At 30.8% G+C, this 14992-nt stretch overlaps 2 protein-coding genes across 2 annotated transcripts in view; both read left to right on the top strand.

The window, feature by feature from the left end:
- The first annotated feature begins 340 nt into the window (after positions 1-340).
- LOC133195887 (protein lifeguard 4-like) overlaps positions 341-14992 on the top strand; it is a 396544-nt gene continuing 381892 nt past the window's right edge. Inside the window, exon 1 of the mRNA XM_061331861.1 lies at positions 341-361. The gene's annotated coding sequence lies outside the window, so the exon portion shown is untranslated. The remainder of the gene's footprint in view (positions 362-14992) is intronic.
- On the top strand, positions 12163-13529 carry LOC133194787 (uncharacterized). The gene is made up of 2 exons (XM_061330695.1): positions 12163-12288; positions 12560-13529. The coding sequence occupies exons 1-2, from the start codon at positions 12207-12209 to the stop codon at positions 12847-12849; spliced, it is 372 nt and encodes a 123-aa protein (XP_061186679.1). The 5' UTR covers positions 12163-12206; the 3' UTR covers positions 12850-13529.

Genomic DNA, 14992 nt, shown 5'->3' on the forward strand with positions numbered 1-14992 from the left:
TAATGTGATTCACTAATATAAAAAAGACGAAGAATGAAAGACGAATAATATAAATTTTAGAAATGTTTAGCCAGTAGAAGCCATTTAAAAACATGAGGTTTCAAAAAGAATCACTAAAAATAAAATTTAAATAAACTGTATTATGTGCATGGAATTATTTGAAATACTAGACATCATCAGATAACTTTGATCAAATAAGAAAACCTGTAAAACTGGATATTATCTATGTTGTGCAATTAAAGTGAAATAAATTGAGACTTCTATCACAGAACAATATAAACAGTTGTGATAAATCTTTATCTTTGATTTACCATAGTGATCACTTCGACATTTTGATTTACTAAAGTGATAATTCAAAAAAGTATGATTAACTATTGTGAAAACTTTGAAACCCTTGATTCACTTTAGTGATAAGTATGACACTATACAAGGGGTGATCAAAAAGTTCGCGAACTATCTCTATATTTAAAAAAACACAATTCAGATCAGAGTGAAATTTGGCACACATATAGTCATACACATATTCTATAAAAAGCAGATGTTAAATAATATTTTGCTCCGTGTTTGTGACGTCACAATGTGAAAATGACGTCAGTATGTAGGTCACTTGTGACCAAAAAATGGTTGACTCAATCGTACTCGAGCAGCGAACGGCTGTAAAGTTTAACGTATATCTCGGAAATTTCTTTGCAGTAGAATATGATTCATTTGTACAAGGTTTATGAAGACAAAAGACTTACCAGAAGTTCAATTATTAATTGGATTAAATGTTTTAGTGAAGGCAATGAGATGGTTAAAAATGATGTTTGTTCTTGTTCAGCGAAAGCAAGCCGGAAAAAAGATGTGTCCTTAGTTGAGCAATTTGTTTTGAAAGATCGCCAAGTTACAGTAAGAAAAATAGCTGAATATCTGAGCAATAATATAATTATTAAATCCCTAAAATATCGTTTACTTTAGAATTTAAACATATGAGATATGAAAAAAGAAGGCGCCCATACTTTTTCAATATTGGATAAACAACGCTCCCGAGACAGAGGACTCGGTTTTTGATGGTCACCATGCTAATTCTGGGAAGGAATATCCTTATCCACCCATCCTATTGCCGAGATTTGGCCATTTCTGACAAAAGGTCTGTTCTTGTTATAAAAGATTACTTGCATGGTTAGAAATATAAGACTAAGAAAAATCTCTTAGCTTCTGTGAACAGACCGCTACGAAGCATGTCACGTGACCGCCTGGATCACATGATTCGCGCATGGTCAGAACAATGGCAGATGTGCATTAAAATCGGAGAGGACTACTTTAAAAAATAATAAACACTGAAACCTCATTTTATTTCTTTTAAGGAAGTAATTAATTTGTTCGCGAACTTTCTGATAACCCCTCGTAGTTTTAATTATGACACTTTAGTGATAACTTTGAAAACTTTGATTTACTGTAGTGATAACTTTGAAACTTTTTTTGTTAGGGTAACCTCCATGACAAATATCTTAGTTATACAATTCAAGAATAATAAATGACAAGATTTTAGTTTATTTAATCTTTTGTATGTCTCCATTTATTTCTATGACTTTCAATTAATCTTTACATATAGATATAAGGAAATTTCTGTCTCTTAAGATCACGTCATACAGCTAACTAAGACGTCATATTGCATAAGCAAGTAAACTATCTGGGTGTAGCCTTCACATACCCGCGTATTTATATCGTAACATTCCGTTTTCACCTGCATATGATGTTTATGTCTCCCAACTTTTTCGATACAGAAGAGCATCCTCTGGGTACAAACAGTTTTTAAATCGAGGCAGGCTACTGATAGATGAATTGATTTCGCAGAGATTCCAACAACTTAGCATCTGATCTCATATCTGGAATTTTCAAGGTGTCCGTATTTTATGCCCTGTTTACAGATCTATACTGTTAGTAAATATTTTGAGATCGAACACTGCTCGTTATCTTGCCTTTTTTCATGAAATTATATTTTCATTATCCAAAGAGTTTGCGCATGTATATTAGAATGCAATTCCAAAAACAGCTATAATCTGTATTTAGCTCTTTACTTCGTTTTTTTTTCTCAACGACAACAGGATCAATATCAACTAAACTTGGCACAGAGTATCTTTGGGTTTATTCAAAATGAATGTACAGAATTTCAGGAAGCTTTAATTTTCAGCTTTCTGTCCCAGTGTTTCTTGAGGAGATTCAAAATTTGAAATATCCCCACCGAATTTTTGCTATTTCTTAATTATCTCCGATTGAAAGAGGGCCTTGCTTTTTCTTTGAAACAGACTTGAAATTTCTTAATCCATGAATACTCTATGCCAAGTTTTGTTGGAATTTACACATTGGTTCCGGAGAAGAAAGAGGAAAAGAAAAGAATACAATTCCAATGTCGGCAACAACAAAAAGGACGACAGGCAACGGACAAAGAGCTCTTTTTATCAGAAAACTCTCTTGGAAGTTAGCAATAAACTTTCAAGAGAAATAAGGGAGAAAATATTATTGAATCTAAATAGATTCTGATTAAAAACCTTTTGATTGATGAAAATATTCATCATCATTCCTCATTCACAATTCTCTTGTGGTGATCCTTTCAACCTTATTGGTACAACATGACAACCTGAGCTTAGGATATCGTGTAAAACATGACTTTTGGCCATTCTTTAGACTGACATCTTAGTGTAAAAGAATCGACAATCGATGGCAAGAATTTACAGGCAAAACAACATGCCCAATTATAAGTTCCACCAGCAACTATTCCAGGTGTACAAGGTCTTTTCTGGGTACATGTACAGGCCTGAATGAATGTAGATAACATATTTTTTTCTGAATAATGCACTTAATAAATATAATCCATCGTTTAATTTAATAATAAGTACACGATTTCCCAATGCGAGAGTTACTCATAAGATTCATCAACCGTAACATTGTAAACCCTGGAGTGTCATCAAAATATTCCATTAATATCAGCGTACATCTTTCTGTTTTGTATTCATCTGCATAGTAACATCATGGTCAGCAGACCAGATCATAACATCAACGTCCAAAGCTATCGGTCCAAATCCCTCTCTATAGTTTCCACTAAGCATCATTAGACTAAACCCCTGCATTCCTTTTTGCTTTCCTTTTTTTATTAATGTATACATTCGTATTATATCAGCTATATTAATCACATCTCTTCTTATGGCAGCTAAAGTACGAGTACCAACTTTGTAGCACATTAGCACATACTCAAGTAAAACGCATCGGATACCCTGGATATCTGATCCATTATGTGTAGAAAATAATTTTATAATAAATACAACATACTTTTAAATACTTTACTTTAGAATATTGTCAAAAAGATTTATAAATATTACATAAAAAAACAATGACAAGTTTTGATTACATTGCTTGATTTTTTCATTATTTCTTAAATGATTCCTACTCAGAAAAAAGATAAATAATCTTATAACTGTTCTGAAAATGATATCCAAAATCATATACTATGGATGTTCAAAATTTCAACTTTTTGTAATTATGCAATTAAAAATTTTAGTCATTTTTTTTCACTCCTCCCAACCTTCACCCCTCCTTCTATTTCTAGTTTTTAAAATTTATTAAATTACTAATTCGTGAAATGAAAATGAGCCTTACATGTAATTACATTGTAAAAATAGAACATTGGAATTTTCAATCTGGAGAAACCGCACACTTTCGATTTAGAATATGGTAAATTCAAGATGAAACACGATAAGAATTAACAGAAAACTTACATCTTTTTTCTGTTTCAGTTTATTCTTTGGTAATTCAATTTTGAGAAACCGCCTTTTTCTTTAGAAGTCTGACAAATTCTACTGAAACCATAACAGGAGACTGAAAACATTTTTAACTTCCCTTACTTATGTAGCAATACAAAATTATCACCTACATATGGAGTTTATGTCTACCAGTTGAATCGATACGCAAGTGCACTTTCTACATTCTCAGTTGATGATGCAAGGATGTCAATAGTCTCGTTTATAGTCAATATTTTGCAAATTCTATGGTCGATACAAGAACCTTGTTAGCAAATATAATCTATCGTTAAAACGAATGTTGACTGACGTTTTTTCTACCCTGAAATGTCTATGGATTTTTCTGTTTACCCGATATGACATAAAGCATAGGGCGGGTGTGACCGGTCAACAGGGGATGCTTACTCCTTCGTGGCACCAAATCCCACCTCCTATGTTTCTAGAAGGTCCTTGTTTGCTTTGCTCATTATTCTTATTTTACAATGGACATTTTAGATTGAGTACTGTATATTATCTCCATATTGCATTACACAATTTGAAAGGCTTTCAATTAACTATAGAAAATCTATTATTCTAACAACACAAAAAAGGGAAAACCGTCATTTAGAACAGGAAAAAAAATCGTCAGAAAGAGGAAGGGTCTAGCCTAATTTTTGTGGTGATTGAATAGTTTTATCTGCCATAAAAATCTTATCTGCAATGAACAGAGCTAAAAATGGTACAACAGTCACCGAGAACAGGAAAAATTCTTTTAAAAACAAGAGGGGTCTGACCTAATTTTTGAGGTGATTGGATAGTTTTGTCTGCATTAAGAATCTTATCTGCAATGAACAGAACTAATTCATTAAAAAGGACAAAGACTGAGGCACATCAATTTCTTACTAGAAAAATGTTTACGTTCTGTGGTCAATCTACTTAGAATGATTTTGAATTTTATCTCTTAAGTTTTGTAAAGTAGAATCGTGGTTTTAAATACTCTTTTCATGGTCTGCTTGATATTTGTCTCGGAAATCCTTAGTTTGTAAGTACAAGAATTCGGTCCGATAATGGGGTACAGAATGGCTATCTAGTTTGCAATTGATGAAAACATGTAAAACCAAATATCCTGAAAAAATTATCAAAAACAACCATGTAATATGTAATTTTTGACTTCAACATCCTCTAAAAAGAAAAATGTTTGACTTTCACACCGGAAAATACGCCGAAAAATACCGAAAACTTGAGACCCCCCCCCCCCCATAGTTGACTGAAAGATATTTTTAATGTATTCTAAATGTTGTTTGATATAAAAAAAAAAACGCAAAATAATAAAATAATTTCAAAAAGCCCGTTATATTAATCAGATATTTGCGGATTTGTATATGTCATAATTCATAAATTTTTGACCAAATCATTAATACATCTACGGAAAAAAGAATTTAACGGAAATAGCCTTTTTTATTTTGCACAAAACATTATTTCATTTAGAGACAACATCCGGAAAAAAAATGAATAGCAGGAAACAAATCATTACCTTGTGATTTAAAAAAAAACTTTCCCACGAAATTGTTTGTATACAGTAAATTCTCGCATAACTTGTACACAACAGAATTGAACAATCCACATAATTCTTCTCTCTTTTTTTCTACAAACAAATACAACTTTACAATTGATAAGAAAGTAGTAGGAAGTCAAATTAATGTTCAAACACTCAAGATTGTTTTTATCCAGGATAAAGATTACTTAAATCATTTAATGAAAACAGATAAGGAGCTAATTTATGCCATTTATTTGGATTATTTTCTTAACGACCAATTACAAATAGCTGCAGTTATTTAATTCATTCTGAAGCGGATACGATATTTACCATCATGAGTGCAATTCATGAAATTTCATCAAACCTCGACAAATAATATGATATGCATTTCTATATTATTAATTAGCCCTTTCACGATAACTGCGGTACTACTCTTTTGCAGGGCAAATTAATAACTTTTGGCGAAGTTTTTGATGACAGATAATTCAATGAGTATATTAAACAATTGCTTTTACGTCATATTTCACCAAAATTTATTATTTTGCCCTGCAAAAGAGCAGTACCGCAGTTATCGTGAAACAGTCAATTTTTTATTAGTAATATATATTTTTTTTTTGGCAGATCATAACAGTCCAAACAGCATTTGAAAGGTTCTATTGATATTATTTCAATGCGGTTTAATTGCATTTTACATGTAATCTTTTCATACAGTATTGCAGAGTTTACTATTAATAATTTGCATTATAATACGAACATCATTTTTGTACACGATAAAATTAACTCAACATATATTTCAAATTGAATAAATAGTTTTCTTTTATTTTTATTTCATAAGTAATTGCTATCCATAGAATTATCAAGAACAAAATCCTTAGAATTTTGGGGAATTTCCCGATGTAAAATCCAAATATTAGATTATGTAATGAACATTTACATATTTCCTCCTCGTGTAGTTTTAAAGCGCATGCGTTAGAAGCGCTATACACTTAAAGTTGGGATTTTCGAATTGAGCTTGAATTATTAAAACATTTTGACTAGTTCGGTACGTATTTAATGAATTTTGCATGTCTAAGCATTTAATGTGAATAATTACAATCAGATTATTTTATAATTTTACTCAGTTTTTATAAATATATTTCCATCTAATATACAAGACACTACATCAATTGATGAAAAGCTGAAAAAATATTGGGTTTTTTTCCAATCATAGTTTAATGATTACCTTGTCAATGGAAAATCACATCAAAACGGGGTGGATGCTGCAATATTTTCTCTATGATTTTATTTTGTGTTTCACAAAGGGTCCTTAATAAGAAAATACATAAAAGTTACCCTGATATCAAACATTTTTGGGAGATGATATGAAACATTTATAATTAAGAGTGCAATTTTAAACCATTGTTTTCAGACTTTAAAGATGAAAGGAAAGGGATGCACGGCAGCAACTTCTGTTTTGGTGTTTCTTACGTTTGGTTTTTGGCTTGTTGCCATGGTTACACCTGGCTGGTTTGTTTCATCAGGGACGTTTTACGACTCCTTGGATAAAGAGGTACGGCATTGTTAAGATTCTTCAATTACATGTTGCATAAGGTTTAAAGAGAAAATGTATGCAAGTATAAAAAAAATACTTATCAAATTTTACAAACTGTGTGATGTGCGCGTTGAAATCCCTGTAACATCAACCTACCTGTCAGTACAGCCTGTCTCGGTTTAAAAATTGATTGGACTCAGAGCACGTGCACTCTCTTGGGTATCAAACAAGTTGGAAGACGTTAGCCCCATATGCAGGTGATATCGGAAAATTACTACATAAATAAGAAAAGTCATTTCGTTTGTCATACAATTTAGTTGTTAGTTGGCCCTTATCATCTAAAGTCAGTAAAATATCCAAATATGAAACAGGGTGGCAGACTTTGTTGTGTCTTTCAATTCGAGCTCACCAGGATATAATTATCGACTGTTCATTCATTCAACATACAAGACGAAAGATCATCTTTAAGCAATCGCTTAATGGTGGCTTAATGGTAGCTTATAGAAGTTAATTCCTTTCAGCCACAATTTAGCTGCAGCTTCTAGGTGCTTAATGTCCAAACTTCATTAAGCAACCATTAAGCCACCTTTAAGCTGCAGCTTAATGGTGGCTTAATGTCCAAACTTAATTAAACCACCTTAACGCATCCTTTATCAAATCTTTAAATTAACTTGCTAAGTTTAAAGTTGTTTCAATATCATTTACGGAAAATCTTATTCAATTCATAATTTTGTCTCGCTATTCCTAACATCTTTGTCAATGCTTATAAACTCGGCACTGAAAACAGCTTCAGCAAATACCTTAAAATTTTCGCTACCAAAAATCAGTTTGTTTAAAACTTGTTTTTAAATTATTGTTATCCATAAACAAATAATATATAATAATTTTTTTTTTAAAAAATCATGTATTTTTCCTTTCGTGTCATTTTTCTTCTGGATAAAATATGTTATATCTAGGTCCCCCCCCCCCCCCCCGGTTCCTACGGCCATGGTCTGTTGAATTTCAATCTTTTCATACCAGTAAAACTGCAAATAACAGAGCGGGGAAATCATAACATAAATCAAAAAGTTGCTTTACATCGAATTCTACGGTAAGACATATGAACGTAACTGAAAGTTTTTTTTAACATATATAAATATAATTATGTGTATATTATTGATTATAAGAATTTTAAGGTTTCTTAAATTTACGCCGGCATCTTCTGATATGGTCAGTTAAGGCAGTGTCGCAAAGCAGAACCGATGGAATCGTTTCGCGGGAAAACTGTGGGTGCGTCTTTTAAGATGTAGTCTTTTAAGATGGGTTCTCGCTTTCTTCCAGGACGCCGGCGATTTTACACACGAAAAATTTTAAGCGATTTTAATCCACCTCCACCCCTCCACCTTCCTTTTATTATGGATAAACCATTTCAATTCGTTTCCATATTGCGGTTTCAGATCACAAGGAATAGATGTTTTGGAAATTATGTAATCACGTCATTAATTAGATAATTAACGGAAATTATTGATTAATATTGATTTAAAATATTAATTGGGTAGATAATCAAATATTTATAATTGTATATCAATTTTTAATAAGATTATTATTACATAACCATTTAATGTGAACTACGTAATTATATGTAATCTAAATTTGGGATAATTAATAAAGTCACACTGGTGGCAAAGTGCAACATAACCTATACTTTCTGTGTTATGTATTAATATGTATAAGATGGAGGGCTCAGGTGGTTTAAGGACATTTAGTTACACAAGTGGAGGAAAATCATACTATTCGAATATGCATCGAGCTATGCTTTACTGAGAATCTGGGGGATTCGAACATTATCAATTATGGATAAAAGGATTTAAGTATAAACATTAGAAAATACACTTTCCAGTCCACACAAGTTTTGTTAAAAATAAAGGTTTTATATTTCCATTGAGTTTCAACAGCCCCGATAGTCTAGTTGTTAACACGTTCTCCCCTTAAAAGAAAAAAAACGCCTTCACCCCTTAAACCAAAGGTCGTGAGATCAAATCCTGCATGGACGTTTTTTTTTTTCATTTTAAATTTGATTTTTTTCAAAACTTTTTTTCCTTTTACATTATTTTTGCCAAATTAAAAAAAATGTGTAAACTCGGCATTTATAACTTGTGAGAATAAACCATTATAAAAATAATATTTTACCCATAAAAACAATTTTATCGACAGCGTAATGGTGACCTAATGGTGGCTTAAAGGTGGTTTAATGGTAGCTTAATGGAGTTTGGACATTAAGAACCTATGAGTTTGACTTAATGGTGGCTTAATTGTGACTTAAAGATTGTCTAGAAGCTACCATAAGGCACCTATAAGCCACCATTAAGCTATCTTTAAGGACTTGGAAATGACTTCATGGTAACTTAATGGTGGTGTATTTATTACTTAAAGACAGCTTAATGGCGACTTAAAGACAACCATTAAGCCATCATTAAGGACCTATAAGCCACCATTAAGCCAAGTTTAAAGGAAGTATTTGTGATTCCTGTTTATTCAATTCCTTGTTGTTTGTTGAGATTTTTGTGTCGAAGATTTAACGATTTTGGTCCACCTCTTGATTATATCAACTCAGAAATATAAGTGTATATATATATATTTTTTTCCAGTAAAACTGCAACGTATTGTAACTTCTCTGCATCACGAAAAACAAATCACATTTCACTTTTATACAGTGGTAAATTAAAGAGTTACAGGAACGATGCAAATGTTAAAAAAACGTTCTCAAAACTTCCAGTATCTTTATATGAAGCACTATTTGTATTTTTTCCACCAGTTTGCAGGATTCTTTGTCTTGGGAGAAGACTGGTTTGTTGACTTCCTCCAAAACAGTGTTTAATTAGGAAACTGTTATAATTTTATTCCTGTTTTCTCAACTTTACAACTGTCTGAGCTTCTAATGATTTTACTATCTTCAATATGATTCATAAAAAGACTTTTTTACGTATTCCCTATTAAGAGATCCTTCTCCTGTATAAAATATGTCTATTGGTTTAATTATAAAATCTTTTAGGACCAGCAATATAATTTTCGGAAATCTTCCCATCCATTAGTTTAAGAAGTATTTTATTCATGATATACATAAATGTATATACAATGAATATGGATTGAACAGCAGGCAAAAATGGCCTATATTAGTTCTCTGCATTAAAGATCAAGGTACAAATCATGAAATGTTACAATAATATATATCACAACTTTTACAAAGACATGTATTTTAAACTAATTTTTAAGGAGGATACAATTTACAAAATTGAAAAAAGAGAGGAATTGAACAATAAAGTGGAATAATGAAAGGAAAGAGAGAAAAAAAGGAGGGTGGTGATAACGGAAAAGGGGAAAAGGCTCAGAACCATATATGTATATGTACTTTCAGTGTACATGCTGCACATTAATGCTTATTACATTTTCACATTCTAAAATCTTTTAGTATTTTTTATAAAATTACGAACTTGATCAAATAGTAACATATTTTCTTTAAGAGATAGACAATCATAACCAGACAATACAATATTGATATCTCTTGGTATGTCATGATCAATCATATATGTAATCAAAGAGTTCCAGGCAAGATCATAACATGGGCACTGAAAGAAAAAATGAACAGAATCTTCAAAAGAATTACATGTACCACATTTTAAGCATTTAGGTGAACCAACTAAGTTATGATTAAACAAATCTGCATTAAGATTATTTGACAAGTTTCTCAACTGACAGTGGAATATATTTAATTTCCATTGTCCATAACTGTATAATTTTGATTTTATTTTATCATCAAGATTTTTATTTGGTATACTTTGTTTGAATTTAGCTACACTTGTTGCAGATTTCGTGCTATCTGGCAAATCATTCCATAACTTAATTGTAGATGGTAAAAAACTATTATAATATGCAACTGTTCTAGTGATTGGTATGTGATACAAATTATTATTGCGTAAAGCATAATTGTGTGAAACAGGTAGACACTGTTTAACCATATCATCAAATATTCAGGTGTATAATTATTAAGTATTTTGTACATAAGTGTAAGCTTGTGTTTAGTTCTTCTTTCACTCAGTGTTTCCTATCCTAATTCTTTATATAAATTTTGTTTCGAAGAATTGCGCCTTAGTCCAGTAATGATACGCCCAGCCTCTACTTATACACTTTCTAATAGTTTACTCTGCTCCTGTGTACAATTATCCCACACTACATTGCCATATTCTAAATTGGTCTAATGAATGCAATATAAATTCTAATAAGGGAATCCCTGTTTAGTTTATATTTGAGTGGGCGAAGAACATTAATTTTAAACGTTGGCATGTTTTGTCATATATTTTGGAGGTATGTTCGGACCAACCGCCATTGGATTGCATTATAAGTCCAAGGTGACAATGACTTTGTTTCTGTTCTATGTAGTTATGTGTGTAACCAAATGAAATTTGTGGATGTGATTTATTTGACCGTGTAAAATTAACATTTACAGTTTAATTAGGGTAAAATCCACCATCCATTGTCTGGACCATTGTTTAATTTTTTCCAAGTCATCTGTTAAAGAGAGTCAATGTTTGCAGAAAATTCTTTTTAAATTTTAGAAATATGAAGGTGTCTTTAATTGAAATGTATCAGACTATATGCTGTAATAAACACTGCTGAATTATACTTGCTTTTCACAAGAAATTCTTATTTTGACATGTAGTTCATGCTTATTCTGTACAGTACGTTTTATTTTCAGTTTTCTTTTATTCAATTACAGAAACTTAAGTAAATTAAATATGTGATTTTATTTTATCAATTCCCTAGATTCGTGTAACCATTGAAATGAGCATCTTTTACAGCACGCTGTGCACGGATGGAAATTGCTTGAACATTGACTATAGCCAGCTCCCTTTAAGTGCTGTCACTCATCTACGTAAGTCCTTTATTTCAGTAGGCTAATGATTATTGTTGTACTGGTTGTGAATTTACTCTGACAAAGGACTGCAATTGTGTCACTAAACTGGGGGTAAAGTACTTTTTGGTTTTTTTTTTTTTCAAGTTGAGCAGGAAGAAGCAATCAATCTTTATATTGTCTGAATACTTTTGAATATAAAGTAAGACACAGAAAAGATATATACTAATTGCCTCTAAATAAAACTACAACTACGTTAACACAAATTATATACGTAGATTCTTCATTACTTAATAATATACTGGTACATATAATATACTTTTATGCATAATATCAACATCTTATCGAATCTATTAATCATAACTTTTTTTAAATCAATTATGCAAGAATTTTTATAATATTCTAACAAAATATTTTCAAATTTTCTTCTTTTTCGTTTCTAAAGCTGGATGGATAGAAATTCAATTTGAGAGTGTAATTGCAGTCTTACTATGTATGATGTCCTTCTTCTTCATTGTTCTGAATTTTGGATCTCCAAATCGTGTTAAAAGAGGATGTGTGGTCTTGGTAATAGCCGGTAAGTCTACGAATTTCACTTTATCCTAAATGTCCCTTATCGTTAAACGTATACGTTTGCTACATATTATACATGACTAGTTGATGAAGATCGCAAGCCTTTATTACTGCAGAATTTAAAATAATAACCTATGATGGAATTTTAAAGAAAAGAAAACAAAAATATGTAAAATACCCGAGTTCTGAATTAAAATTTTACAGAATACTTGTGTGGAAATCGTTAGGGACGTAGCTCTCTTCCTGACTGTTTAAATCATTTTTTTCAACTACAGGTTTGACTGAATTATTTCTGGTTGGCCGAATGTGGTCTGCCAACTCAAAACTACAAGACGAAGTTCATTCTCCTTACACAGAACTGGAGTCGAAAGGCATTTATATGAAAGTCCAGTTTCCTTTCTCAATCATGGTTGCACTGTTTGGTTTCCTTCCTGGTATACTTGCCATCTGTTTTGGTGTGTCTCTGCACGCAAAATTAACCCAATTGCAAAGAGATTCAGGAGGCCGGATGCTGAATTTGGTTCCATCTCAACCAAATAACTACAGGATCCTTCAAGAAAGTTAACTATGCTACAGCAATCAAAAGAATGAAAATAGCTGAAAGAATTGTATTTTATTGTTATACGTAATTGATATTAATAGCTATAAAAAGAGAGTTTTCTTTTATATTTTGAAATTGAAATGAAGTGTTTCATTCTTGATGTTGTTTCCTTAAAATGCTTATACTACAAGTTACTTTTGGAAATTTGTCAATCATAGGATCAAACACTGCCATTCACTTAACTGAAAGGTGACTGAAAGTTAATTACATGGGTACAGAAAGGAAGAGTTCTGCCATACAGTGACCTTTCCTTTAACTGATAGGCACCGATTCATTCCGTGGTTTTTTTTATTTATTTATTTATTTATTTTTTTTTTTAGATTTTTGATGCTTCAAATTAAAATGGTCTCTAATATGAAGATTATTTATGACTTTGCAGTAATAAAATATCAATGTCTTTCTCACATAAAACTCTAAGATTTGTATGTTGTAAAACAATTTATTTTTTAACAATATCTTTTCTGGTTTTCTTTTTACATTTGTTTAAATTTGGTATTGTTTTCCTTATTAATACTATCACGTCATTACGTTGACGTTACCTACTTTAACGACTTGACGTTGACATTTTGTATAAGAAAGCAACATATGTACGTTAATGGAATGAAAATAACCAATAAAGGCTCTTCTCCAAAATTTTGGGAAAATGTTACTATGTATTTTTCAAGAAGTTCTGAAAACTTTTGTTTTAATTTTTAATTAAAGCTATTTGTACTCTAACGAAATGCCAAATATTTGTTATATACAACGGTTGTCTGGTATAATCGTTGATATATGTAACACCTTTTAAAGGATAATAATAGACACGTTAATTAAGCTGAAAACAAACACAAAGTGTTAATCAATCATGTAACTGAATTAATGTAGTAAAATTTATACTATAGTAGCCAAGAATAAGGATTTTATCATTTTTTTAATGTGTTATTGTATGGTCATACGGCGTACAAACAAAAAATAGACGTTTTTTTTCTTCAGAAAATACACAAGTACTCTTTAATAACGAAAACATAAAATTAAAATGAAAAGTTGCATTAAAAATGAATACGTTTGAAGTTACCATCTATTTTATTGTCATTTTTAAAATTTCGTTGCACTTCCGAAATTTATGGCATTTCCCAGATATTTGCTGCATGGCCGTAGGAACCGGGGCGGGGGGGGGGGGGGGGTGTCCCCCAATAATTTTGCCGGTATATAGATTACTATAGTAAACTTAGATAATATGTGCTTGTGCCCCCTCATTTTTTTTTTTGCATTCAAACTTGAATTCTTCGATATAGAATAAAATATTTTCGAAAAAAAACATACATATTGTGTATTTAAATTTTTTAGTGCATACTATATGTGTAATTTAAACATTCAAATAAAATTCTTTTACATGATATGAAAAGTTTAATATGTTTGATCGATCAAAATATTGTTGGAAGGATCTTCAATTTTCCTGCTTTCGAGGGTCAGATGTCAAAAAGACTGCGATATCGTCTTTTGAGAAAGAAAAGCAACTCTTAATAGATAAAGAATTGCTTGATTTAGTCTATCACGATTGAGGCTGAATCCATGATAGGAAGTGAGTTAAAAATAGCATCAAAAGATTCCGACTCTGGATCAGTTTACCCTACAAACATTTATTAAAAAGTCAGGTCGTTTTGGTAGGTACAGTTATTACTTTTTACGAATTCTATACAGCTTGTGTATTTTATATATATATATATATATATATATATATATATATATATATATATATATATATATATATATATATATATATATATATATATATATATATATATATATATTATTTTAAGCTAAATCATAAATATGTAAATATGTTTGGTATAATTTGTATATAGGGAAAGGGCGTATTAAGTTTTTCGAACTTTCACCCAATCCCATTTGTAAAGTTAATAGATAATAAAATACTAGAACGTTCAAATCAAAGATACTGTATGGTTTAAAATTTGCTATCAATAAATGCATAATATGAATGTCTAATAAAATGTTAAAGAGAGGTTGGACAGACATTTTAGTTTTTTAAATTGAATATTATTTTTGAATATAAAACACATAATTTGTAAATATATTTTGTACCTAAGGATAAAATCTTCATAAAACT

This window comes from Saccostrea echinata, unplaced genomic scaffold (assembly GCF_033153115.1).
Source record: "Saccostrea echinata isolate AGI-Se365-2 ecotype Australia unplaced genomic scaffold, CSIRO_AGI_Sech_v1 ptg000029l, whole genome shotgun sequence".
NCBI classification, from domain to species: Eukaryota; Metazoa; Mollusca; class Bivalvia; order Ostreida; family Ostreidae; genus Saccostrea; species Saccostrea echinata.

Excerpts from the sequence above, each read along its gene's own strand:
- LOC133194787 (XM_061330695.1), top strand. The coding sequence starts at position 12,207 with ATGATGTCCTTCTTCTTCATTGTTCTGAATTTTGGATCTCCAAATCGT. Across the intron at positions 12,289-12,559 it reads TGTGGTCTTGGTAATAGCCG|GTTTGACTGAATTATTTCTG; the intron begins GTAAGTCTACGA and ends TTTCAACTACAG.